The sequence below is a fragment of the Geospiza fortis genome, unplaced genomic scaffold (genome assembly GCF_000277835.1).
Source record: "Geospiza fortis unplaced genomic scaffold, GeoFor_1.0 scaffold217, whole genome shotgun sequence".
NCBI classification, from domain to species: Eukaryota; Metazoa; Chordata; class Aves; order Passeriformes; family Thraupidae; genus Geospiza; species Geospiza fortis.
The window spans coordinates 2,651,938-2,664,841 of record NW_005054392.1 but is presented as its reverse complement, the minus strand read 5'-3'; the positions used below and the strand labels follow the sequence as shown (position 1 = coordinate 2,664,841).

At 37.9% G+C, this 12,904-nt stretch overlaps 1 protein-coding gene across 1 annotated transcript in view; it reads right to left on the bottom strand.

Moving 5' to 3' along the window:
- MOXD1 (monooxygenase DBH like 1) overlaps positions 1-12,904 on the bottom strand; it is a 54,377-nt gene that overhangs the window by 28,879 nt on the left and 12,594 nt on the right. The window contains exons 4-6 of the mRNA XM_005425681.2: positions 7,926-8,072; positions 6,352-6,519; positions 5,905-5,988 (exon numbers count right to left, since the gene is read on the bottom strand). Of these exons, the coding sequence (XP_005425738.1) occupies positions 5,905-5,988; positions 6,352-6,519; positions 7,926-8,072 (399 nt within the window). The remainder of the gene's footprint in view (positions 1-5,904; positions 5,989-6,351; positions 6,520-7,925; positions 8,073-12,904) is intronic.

The following is a 12,904-nucleotide window of genomic DNA, read 5'->3' as shown; positions in this document are numbered from 1 at the left end:
ATGATCAGCCTGTTTCACTAGTTACATCATAGGCTTAGTGCCAAAAAAATTACACAGGGCTGTGGTTGAGAGAAGATCATTTTTCCCACAGGCAAATTTTTTTTTAAGTATTATTTTGAAATTTTTGCTTTTATCACAGTCTCTTCTTTCCCCTGACCTTTTTGGTTGAGATTCATCTTCCCTGATTCATTCATCTGGGCGTTACTTATCTAACATAGGCTGGTAGTCTGGGTTCTCTCATCCATCAGTGGAGAAACTGAACCATACATAGGATGCTTGAGCTCATACAGTTCTGACAACTCCTCTAGGATAATACAAACAGCGAGTTTTGCCACTATAAGGTCAATTAAGCAGCTGGCTCAGGTCCATGGATAAGTTAGGTTAGATGAGAGGAAGCCCCTCTCTATGGCTGAAAATTTACTGTTCTTAATATGTTGCCTGAGTATTCATAAGTGGTACTGAAGAGATATTGGATTTTGACCACACAGCTTAATCCCCAGTGTGGGGATTCTTCCCCATTTCAGCAGACCTAAACCTGCTCACATCATTCTCATAAGCAGCTTCAAATAATGCATGTGGAAGGACTGCTTTATCCAAGAACCAAGACTTCTAAGAGCTTACAAAATGCAACTGCCATCCTCCTTTCCAATGCCAAATGCCCTCTAATACTAGATGTCTCATTTAAAAAATTCTCTTCCAGAATCAGAAATATTTTATGCTCTTGGGCACAACCACATCACAGCATTTCTCCTGGTATTTCTCTGACTATACTAATTTTGAAACAACCTATAAAGCTCAGAACTAAGGAAAAATGAATTATTCTTCAAGAAAAGACATGCAGATACAAGTGACCGTACTACCCAACTTTGGGGTTTACTTTATATAAAATGTCTTTCCTATTATTGTAGGAAAATTCAATATTTGACATGTTTTTGACTAGGTGATTATTACTAATGAAGCCTGAGGAACTACTTTTCCTGAGGAAAACAAAGTGTTTTTAAAAGAAATTAAGAAAATATAGCGGGGAAATTTACAGTGTTGGAACTAGCACAGGCATGCTATGCTGAAAAGTTTCACACAAATAGATTATGGCATGTCTGGCATGTAGGATATCCATACCAGTCTTTCACCAGTATATACTCTAAATTTCCAGTTTACACACACCATTAAACACTTTGTCAGGTGGAGAGGGAGACCACAGGTATTCCTTCTAGACGGTAGAAGAAATATTGTATCTTCAGGTCTTTAAATTGCAGCAGAAAAAACAATCAAGCACATGGAAGACCTGATGTAAATGTGAAGACAGAGTCATGAATCCTTAGCAGATGCAGTTATTTGAATAAGCAATACAGTTAAAATGAAGTGACAGAAGAGATGGAGTATTGAAACCTAAACGAAAGATAGTAATAAAAAAGAGCTGCATCTGTAGAATCACAGGTAGAAAAAGCAGTCAAGAACAAGCTTTGAATATAAAGCAAGAGCTGTGTTTATTGAAACACTGGGAAGTATTTCTCATGAATGTGAAACAAATTTTCACTTTCTTGCTGCTGATGATGCCTGCTCACAGCAAGGAAAAAATAAATTCAGCAAATAGGCTGAAAAAATCTATCAGCAAACAGTCTTAAAACATGTTAAAATAGAGAGATGTGTGCCAGCACACACAGATCCACACACAGTGACAATCATGAAAATCGGACATCTCAACAGTACAAAAATGACAAGACTTCAAAAGATCCAGTCAACTGTCATTGAATAACTTTTTTTTTCAACTGAATGAGTAAAAAGAGAGAGACAAACCAGGTAATTTACAAGGGGAGGATAATGCAGAGACCCATTTTCAGGGTGTGCTCCCTGGGATAATCACCTCTGTCTCTGTCAGCCCTACTCCCAGCCTGGTGCAGTGGTGTCTCTGCCTGTGTGGGCTCTTCACACTCAGGAACCTGCCCTCAGCTTGGCTTTAGCAGAGAGACAGACAGACATTTTCATGCAAAGGTAGGTGTGTGGACCTGCCTGGATGTCTGCTCTACCAGTGGATCCCGCTCTCCCTCCTTCTAAGAGGTCCTGCTGGAGTGGAGTTTCTTCCTGAGGTGCAGTGAAACCAGAGAATTTTCTTTAGGAATGTGATTAAAGGGCACATTCAAGACCAGTCAGAATAATGACATTTACAGAGAACTGCAAATAATCACAGCAAGACATAGTCTTAGACCCACCGCCAGAAAGTCTGGGCTAATAAGTGGAATGCATTTTTCTAAGAAACCTACTTCTGAGAAAGCTCCTAGCTAACTTCTGCATGTGAGAAAAGTGAAAATCCCTTGGGTAGTGAGCCTGAGGCACACACCACTGCCTGAAGCTCAGAGCAGCAGAACAGGTCAATGCACACGTAGCTGCAGGAGGAGTTTGCAGACAGGCAGCCGAGTGCTCTCCATGTGAAGAGCAGCCAAAGTCCACCACTTTGGGACCACTGCAGGGCCATCCTGCAAATATCTGATTTGAATGCCTGCTATTACCTCCAAGCAAGCCCTTTCATCTCTTCTGCCTATATTATTTTCAAAATTTACCTATTACCCTTATAATTAGTTCTGTTAATAGAAAAGGCTCTGGGGGGAAATCCTATAGAAGTTTAATACATTTTTAAGGAGCCACAATTCAGCCAGGTAGGCAGTTTAAAGCTGAGGAGTGATGTAAACCATTAGAGCCACAAAACCAGCTCAGTGCCAGGTTTTGGTTGTTTCCTGTATCACTATTGTCACTATTATGCCCAGCTATTGAGAAGCTGTCTTACTCTGTTTCATTTCTTAGCAGTCATGTTATTATGAGCTGTCTCTCCAGAAGTTCCTGGAGGCATTAGAAACAGAAGGCATTGTAGGGACATGTAGGAGGAAGACACAATCTCTTCCCTGAAGAGAATGTTGCAAGAAATGTGAAACAAAAGAAGATTTAACAGAGAAGTTCTAAACCTGACTCAGTGTCCCCTTATTGCAGTGAAGATCCATTCTCCATTGGTAAATGCAGCATAAGGAGAAATTACTTGTCCATGTCCTTATTCTACCTCTGAAATGAACAGAAGATTACAATCTTATCTGTTGCACAATTTACATATCATGTAGAGCAGCTTGATCAATGAAAATATGCTGTTTCCCATTCCTGGAAAGTAACATTAATATTATCTAAAGAGAAAGAAAAGACCTAAGGTCTTACATAATTTATGTTTGATTAGTACTAAGCTCTCTTGCACTAGTTATTTTTTCACCTTGTGCAAACAGAAGAAACTAAAACACTACTGCAGGTGAACCCTAAGACCCATGTGTTATCAGGTACCCAGCTTTGGCACCATTAGATTGTATTTACAAAACATATTTGTAAATACCTTAAATATATTCTGGTTTAAAGATAATATTTTTTTAAATAATGCATCTTTAATAGACATTAAAAATCCTTTTAAATTCAGAATCTGAATTCAGAATCTGGTATTTGTTAACTGGAAACAAAAGTCTTGACCTGTACCTTTAATGACAGATCTAATTTTTTTTCAGTTTTCTTCATTAAAACATCATGCCTTCCGAACAGAACTGATATTTAAGAAGTACTTTGTTATAAAGTGCTCAGAGCAATTTTCAAGAAGGAAGAAATGACAGAGAACAGTGGAACATAGGAAAAAAATTCAAATTGTGGCTGATGCACCTCCTTGAGACCCCAGGTCACCATCAGATTTACACACCAGTTCAGCTAAGTGCACACTGTTGATGGCACACATTGTCCAGCAAGCGCCAAACTGAGCAGTTCAGCACTCCACAAAACCATACAGGAGCACAGAAATGGCCAAAGCCAGTTCACATGTACACTGCTGAAGCAGACTAAGTTATGCCACAGACAAATTTGCACCACGTCTACACCTCTATTTTTCTGTCTGCAAAAATGAGATGTGTAGGTCTGTGTGAAAACTGTGCTACAGAGGGAATCCAGAATCAACATCTATGTAAGTATTTAACTAACCCGGACAGTTTGATCAGGGCAGAGAGCTCATCCGCCCTCCCCTTTGTGAAACTCAAGCTCTGTTTGCACAGCTAATATCTTCCCCAGTAGCCATAAGCCCCATCCTTTGTGTATCAGTAGGCTTTAGGAAATGTTTAATCAGTTTGCAAGAGCACATAGATACAATTCCACAACAACCCTCTATGTGGCATCTAAAAGTGTCACTTATAGGAAAATATAAGTTGTGCCCTTGAAAAGAAAGGCTAAGGAAGTGCTCCTACTTAAATCTACTCTATTTCTGTATTCATTTTTCTCTCTCTAAAAATTTTTAAGCAACAAAATGAAATTTTCTTGCTTTTGTGAAGATGGAAAATCACTGTGTTCTACTCTAATTTTTAACTTCACAAAAATATGTTGATTTGAAAACATGATTTCTAAAACTTTAATATTCTTTATCCATTATTGTAAAAATAAAGAATATAAAATTATCCTGAAAAATCAACCAGTGTATTTCTGAGCTAAAATTATGTTTTAGCTTCAACCAGACACTATTTTTTAAAGATTAAGCAACTGTATGTGCAGTCACGTAAAGCATTTAGAAAATAAAATTAGAAATTATAAATAATGAATACTTCTGGGCAACTTTTTTAGCAGAGCAGCAAATACCTACAACTTCCACCAAATTTAACATGGGAAGCTTGATTCTGATACTATCATTTTGAAGGTCTCTCACTTTAAAGCAGAAAACTAGGGATCTTGACATACATATTATAACACAAGCAAATTCTCTATTTCATACAGTGAAAGTAGCTGTCACAAATTTCAAATGTGATTAAAGATCCAGTACCTGAAGGCAGAAATTTGGGCCTTGCAATTGTTCATTCTGATAAAGTGTAGAAACATGTAATATTTCAGAGTAATTATAGGTATTTATCATACAGACATTGATATCACATGTTAAAGTTCTCTGAATTAATTAAAAATTTCAGTCTTACTGAATGTGCTGAAGAAATATGGCTGACAGTTGTAACAAAACAGAAGAAATAGAATTCTACACAATGCATTTGTGGGTTCAAAGAAAAATAAAAATTAGGGCCAGAACTATCTCATTGTGCTATCTTCAGCATATTAGAAAAATAAGAATTTGTTGTTTCATAAGGTCTTCAGTATATTGTTTTGGGGAGAAATGTGAGAATCACCTTCCCCGCTTTCCCGCTTAAGCTTTCAATTTAAAACAGAAAGAAAAGTTACAAAATGTTTTATAGGAAAACATGTTTATGCATGTGGGTTTTCAAGTCACCTAGGATCCTGCTGAGCCTTGTGTGAATGTTTATTCACACATTTTCATTATTTTTTAAATAAATGACAATGTTCATCTCTTTTTGAAATAATATTTAGGTTTCAAACTGCTGAAAATACCGGTCTGTGTTCTTATGTGATGTACCCTGGCTCCACATCAGTCATCACAAGAAAGGCGACTGGAATCAAATAAGAACCTGGCCCTTTATTTAAACAAACATCACCATTTAATTTTTTTTTATTTAAAATTACTATCTGTTAAAAGAAATTCATTAAATTCCTATATAAAAGTAAAAACTTGATGTAACATGCTTTCAGACATTTTTACTTAGTCCTTGTCAGAAATATTTACAGACACAAACCATTTTCAACCTCGTTTTCTTAGGGGAGAGAGAATGAAGGAGAAAAGAACTTCAAGAAAGAGGCTCTGTCACTGTTCAGGGCAGTTGGCAGGGCACCTGAGCCAGGTTCTGGGCTCACATACACAAACACTTTATCCATATTTGTGAATACAGAAAGAGGTCTCGTTTTCCCTCCAGTAAGCAGTGAAAAAAACTTCAAAAGTGCAAGAACTTATTTGAAGTGTAATTATTATCTAAATTCCTCTAAATTTTCTCAGTCTGAATCACTCACCTTTGTCACGTGATGCTTTTCATGTTGTACAGGAATCTTAAACATTTGGCACCAATATGTTGTGTCCTTGTCTGGCACAGGCACCTGTCTTAATAAAAAGGGCACAAACACAGTATTATCATAGAATCACAGAATGGTTTGGGTTAGAAGGGACCTTAGAGGTCCAGATCCAGTTCCAATCCCCTTGCTTTGGGCAGGAACACCTTCCACTAGACCAGGTTGCTCAAAGCCCCATCCCTTGAAAACTTCCAGGGATCCACAGATTCTCTGGGCAGCATGCTCCAATGCCTCATCAACCTCAGAGTGAAGAATTTCTTCCTTATGTTTAATCTATACATAAAAGTCACACTGCTTGTTGTGTGAGTCAAGGCTTTGGCTACCGCCTTATTCCCATCTACACAGAAACCCACAGCATGTAGGTTTCTACAGCATGTAGGAGTAACTTACGTCTTTGTTTGTCAAATCAAAGTATGGCAAAGAGGCAGATGAGACTTCCTCTCTCTCAGGGTTCAGCAAGCGCAGACTCTTTGTACCACGATTTGATCCATGGTAATTTTGCCCTGCTTCTCCCATATCTTTGTGGTGGTAGGCCCATATTACACGCACTGTGCTCTCCTGAAATAAACAAAGCAGAATGTCCACAAGGGACAGAAGCAACATCTTCCTTACACAGTTCCTATAATTCCTCTAATAGCTGTGACACAGGTGTATTTAAGCAATGACAATGTATTCCAGAGGAGCAGTCATCTACCTACACAATTTGGCCTTTGAAATAAATAAAGTTTTATACTCAGTGGGTTAATTGGAAATACACAGAAATTAAATTGTTCCCTGATAGATTCCTTCCCTAATGTTGTGAATTGAAATCATATCTTCAAATGGCAAAAAAGATTCATAAAGAAGTAACCAGCTAAATGCATTACAAACATTTCTCTAGAGATGTTACTTATTTGATCAGCAACCAGAATGTTTCCCTGCCAGACATTTTCCAGGCTCAAGTCTGTGAAGATGTGAATACCTTCAGTGAATTGGTGTCCTTAGATATTATGGAAAATTAACATTCAATTACAGAACAGATTTACATCTTAAAAATCAATCTACAGCCACTACAGAGATCAGTTCTCTGTAAACCATTCTCAGATTACAAGAATGACCCTTGAGACAAAGTGTTATAATAAATCCTGAAGTGTCTCAGAATGCTAAATTATACTGAGAATTTGGAGCAGGTGTGCAAACTAGAGATCCACTGACTGCCTGGGAAACTGGAGGTTTATACAGGTGGGGTTTGCTTCCTGCATTTCAGCCTCTCATGTTGCTATAATTGCATATATTGTAAAACCACAGATAATTAATATAGCGTCTTACTCCTATAGTAATGCTTCCAAAAGAAGTAGTAAACAAGCCAAAGCAGAGAAAGCCTTGCAAATCTCTCTAACCTGTCATTTCCAATACCGAAGTCCTCAGTTTCATGTAATTTAAGATTATGTTTAGGAAATAGCATAGCAATCCCTAGGGCAACAGAAGAATTTACCATGAAAATTATTTTACCATGGAAAGTTTTACCATAAATTTTTTTCACTTTTAATTTTGAATAAAGAAATAAAACAAACAGACCCTTTAAATATATATTCTCCAATTTTTTTAAAAAATCTAAGATCAATTGCAAGTTAGTACAGAATCTTAAAAGTATTTCTCAATTTGGCCTCTCTTGAATGGTTATAACAATGGCATATAGGGCTTGATGGCCCAGAAATATCTATTTCAATCCTGTGTACACTTGTTAAAAATTACAGAACATAATATACTAAAGTACAAAAACAAAGAAAGCTGAAATTTAAACATAATAGTTTAAAAAAACTAGCACAAGTATTTTACCTGAGAAAACAGATATTTTAGAAAGTGAATTTCTCTAATTCTGTCCTTTTACTAAAAAGATATTTTAATTACCAGCTTAATAACCACACACACATTTATCCTGCGTTAATTACTTCATCTGTCTACATACAGTCAGAGACTCTTACCGTTATGCTCTTGTCATTTGTGTCGCAAGTGTGCAGCTCTCTGCTAAAAGCCAGTATTGTATGTGTACTGTTTTCCATGGCATATTCCAGATGGTAATCCTGTTGAGGGTCCTTTTTTAGTACTCTATTTTCATCTGTAAAATAATCCTGTTATGAAAGAAAGGTGGCCCATTATTAAAATATAATATTAAAAATGAAACTCGATGTCCAGTACTGAAGCCTTTTTCAGAACATGTAAAACTCTGCAGTGTCAGTTTTGAATTAAACAATAAATTTGAGGTGGCACTGAACTATTTTTCATACAAAATGTCCAAGAAAGCAACCCTCCTCGACAAACAGCTTAAAGAATGCTTTAAGTAATTTTAGCAACATGCTGCCTGTATGCAACTGCAGAAATAAAGGTTGGACCCAGCAACCAACAAGCTTTATTTATCATAACTGGGATGTCGTAAACACCAGGAGAAATTACAGAGAGAATGAAATTCACTTAATATTTGCATCAACAATAATGTCACTCCTTTTTTCCACAACTTTTCCTATGTTTTTTTCTTTCCCACAAAAAACAAACCTCTTGAATGAACACTGACTGGAACCAGAAACCCTACGGCTTAACTAGCACGAAAAGTGCTCATTTCATACAAAAGCTGCTGGGATTAGGTTGAGGTTTTGGAAGAGGCAAGGGAGCTGTTTGTAAGAGAGATGCTTCCCATCCAGGGCTCTGCAGAGGCCCAGCACAAAGGAGTAGCATGGCAGCAATGTCAGGTCATTAACCTCCTCACCCCGGATTCCTGCAGCCCCGTGCAGCTGGGACCCGTCCCTCCCTCTCCTCCCACCCTGGCCACCTAGGAAGGGATGGCCACTGCCTCAGATGCACCTCCTCTGGTCACCCTCCTTTGAATTTTAGGCTGTTTCTGCTTGCTTTGGGGTAGGGAAGGGTCTTTTAACTAAGCAATGTATTTCTTATGCCAAACAGGCTACTGGCAGACACCATTAATTGTGTGGTGTCTTGGCAAAATAATGCAGCACTATCTGGTCCCAACCGGCATTTATTTCTATATCTGCTTGGACCTCTGTTCACTTTTGGAATTTCTAACTTTCCCCTTTCATTAAGGTTGAGGTAACTGATCTGAAAAACAGTAAAAGGTTATGTCCAAGTATTTTGATAGCAGTAAAAAAATAACTGAAACTTCATTAATTCACTAAAGAGTCATTTAGGACCTGTAATCTTAAACTTTATTCCACCCTAGAAATCTGTGTGTGGGCAAGACACCAGAGAGTTCTTCTTTTCCTGTCACCACTTCTTACAAATACAAATGATTAAGTACATACATGAGAGAATAGGCAAATGGAAAAATAATCACTAAAAAGAACAAAACACAGGCCTTGGACCTGAAAGAAAGTGAACAGATGACTTGTATTTGTTTAGAGAAATAATTTGGATTTGCTGTTTTCCAGACAGAAATAGTAAGACTTTTTTTGTGATGGTTCTTTGAAGATAGGTACTTTATGGGATCAAAACCCTCCACTTTTACCATGCATCAGAACTTGGAAAGAGGCAGTGTGTTGCCTATACATAATACAGTTCCTGCTCTGAAAACACTCTTCTGTAGAATCTCTGCCTCCATCTTTTAGTAAGCGTTTGACTGGACAATAATTGTAACCCTGTGAACATCAGTTTTTATTGAAGGGTGATATCTTTGCCTAAATATTACCTTAAATTGGAGGAAGACATTCTTAGTGAATGCCCCCATACTTTGAAACATTGAGGAATACAAATTCCAGAGCAGCTTTTGCTCATGTGAACAGACTCAAAGTCTCTGCCTGAAACCAGTGTGAAGGGAAGCTGAGAAATGTGAAGAAAAGGTGTACACACTCAAATGTTTTGTGGTGAACTTCACAATTTCATCACAAGTCTGGAGGATACAGCTCTAACCAGAAAAAAACTCCTTGTGATAAAGTCCTGATTTCCATGAGCCTGAGGCAAGAATGCAACAATAATGCAAAGAAGTTCTGTAATTAAGGTATAAGCTCAGATATGCCTTGATAATGTGCGTGTCAGTGTAATTATCTCACCCAGCTGGATGACAGTCACAGACAGGTCACAGTTCTGGCTCACCAAGAGGGGCTCATTTTGTGGCTGCTGGTGAATGCTTTGGGGAAGGTGGCCTCAAATCCCAGACCCCAGAGAGGACCAGGCTGCTCCCCATGGGATGAGAACTGTACTGGGCACTCACACTGCTGCCTGCTCAGGCACTGGCTGCCCACTGCTGCTGTCCAAAATGAACAGAACTTTGCAGATTTCAGTGATTTCACCTGAAATTATTAGGTGGCTTGACGTAGCTAATGCTATTTTTACTTCCTTTGTTGAAAATTATCCAGACGTTCATCATAAAACTAAAATCAAATTATGACACACAAAAAAAGCCACCAACAAAATCCCCCAAAACAAAACAAAGAACAGCAACAAAAAACAGCAAAAACAAAAAGCCCTGAACAACTCAAAATTTGATTGCTCAACCTCTCACATAAAAATGGTTTGTTTTCCAGTTTTAAAACAAAATGCCACATTGTCCAGGAACCATATGAATCTCTCTCTGTTCACATAGAAGATTTTAAGTCAAACTATGTAGACTTTGCTCAAATTACTCATCAGAGCTTAAAAGCCTTTATAAGATGTGTTTGTGTACAAAACAGAATGAACAAAAGGTTTTCAAAAATGACAACACAGTGACAATCTGTGATGCCGCTTCTTTTTCAACCACCATTTGGAAAAATCTGCAATCTGGAAAAGTAAAAAAATGTTACATATATCTACATGGATATATGTCTGTACTGTTATACATATTCTATGGTTCATTTCAGAGTAGAAAAATAAAGTCCTGCTGCCAAAAGTCCTGGTGCAAATGCAATTAACACCATCACATTTGGACTGCCTACACTCCACTCTTTTATCTAGTCAAAGGAGAAAGCTGTATAGCTCTGAAGGCCTTTGAAATGTGGCAGTACAGAGGATGGATCTACCAGAGCCCAGAGAGGGTAAACTGGACATTTGGGCTTCAGCTAAACTAAGGGAATAGAAATTTCATTTGAAACTCTCTCAGGTCCAGACTACTATAACACAGAGCTCATCCAAATTCACAAGTTTCACTTATTTAATTCTGTAAAGAAAGGAGTGGGATGTTTTAATCCACAGCATTACAGTGCTTCGATATCTATCACAGAGAGTTCTAAAATGGGCTTCATACTGGAACAGTTTATCCTTCCCAACAAACAGGAAAAGGCTCTAACATGGTACAATCTTTTTCTACACAGATCTGGTTTTGCTACCCCCAGACAGTTAGCCAGAGAACCTGTGTCTTTTGTAGGGTAGATTATACTGATACAAGTCCCCAGAATTTCATGAAGTTCCAACAGATCAAATAATTGTCAAGTCCTGAAAACTGGATTTCTAAAACACATGTATGTGGAAAAACTCACAATATGGTTTTATGTACTGATTTTGTACTTGCATCCAGTTTCTTATACACACAAAAAATACGTTTAATAAAGTTTTCAAACTACACATCAGCTTTACAGAAGTATAAGAATTAGTTAAAGAGAAGAATGAAGTAACCGTATTTTTCTATTGGTTCTTTAAAGACTAAGTGTTTAAAAAAGCTTCAGAAGTGTTATTGGTCATGCTACATGATTACAAAGATGTCTGTTTCAGGATTTAGGTATGTAAATTGTTTACATGTGAAGCATTTAAATTTGTTGTACTCCCTTTGATAATATTGCAAAAAATGGCATATTGAACTCTGGACTAAGTTATGCAATCCATCAAACAATTAAGTATCTCCTTCCTCATATTACCTAAAAGTTGAAACAACATATGGAAAATGAAAAATCTTCCTGACATTACAAGAAATTTCATGCTCTTTTCCAGATGTGAGGCAGATCATGTTATACTGTTTTTCAGATACCATTAGCCACTCTCATTCTTAAAAAAAATATTTTGTGGTATATATGGTTTCTGATTTCTGTTCCACAAACAATCAGAGAGAGTAATTTCTTAAGGATGTGAAAAGACGCTGGTTTCTCCTTTGAGAATGCAAGCACAGCTGCAGAGGGAAGCCTGACCCCAAAAGCCCCACCAGCTGTCATCACACACTGAAACAGGTGTTTATGGGACTCCCTCCCCAGATCTTTACAATGTACAAGATTGTTTTGTTTATGATATCAATTTCCCGTCCTAAATTATATATATCACCTTTCAACCTCAAGGAGCATAAAATAATTCTCAGATTGTGGCCTCATCCAGCAACTGTCTCATGAGCTCAACTTGTGAGAAACTCAGGCACCCCAATTTGTCTGCTGCCTTTCTCTAACTGGGCCATCACTGCTGTACCAGCACCAGTCTAACACTCAAAAGTGGAAAAAGGGACAAGTCAGGAATGGGAAATGACTAGAAAACAAGCTGTGTTTCCACTTGTCCTCACTGATGTTCTGTAGCCAATCCATGGAATTTGAAACACCCCTGTCCTGGTTTAGGGCGAATTTGGGAGGAAACTTGCAAAGAGGTTCCTCTAGAAAGCAGATTCAAGTGACCTCTCCCCCAACTGGTTCAGGAAAAGATTTCCTGGGAGAAAAGTGGAAAAAACCTGTTTATTTAACAAGCAAAGTATTCACAAGCATAAAAAAAATGAATAATATCAAACAATAAAGCCTCTTGCTGTTCTGAAGAGATGGCAAATTCAGGAAGTCCTTTTTGTGGGGCATAGCTCAGCTCACTCAGTCTCTTATCCATCCCTCCTGTGCTGGAAAATGCCGTGTCTCAGGCCACAGGTGTGAGCTCCCAGTGTTTTTCTGGATTTTTTGGTCCAAAGCAGTCTGATCAGTTCCAAGAAAACAGTCCGGGGAACTTCTCTGCCTCAGCTAGCTAAAAAGCAAAGGAGAGCTCTCTCCTGCTCTCTCCATGCTACAGACACCACAGTGAGCAG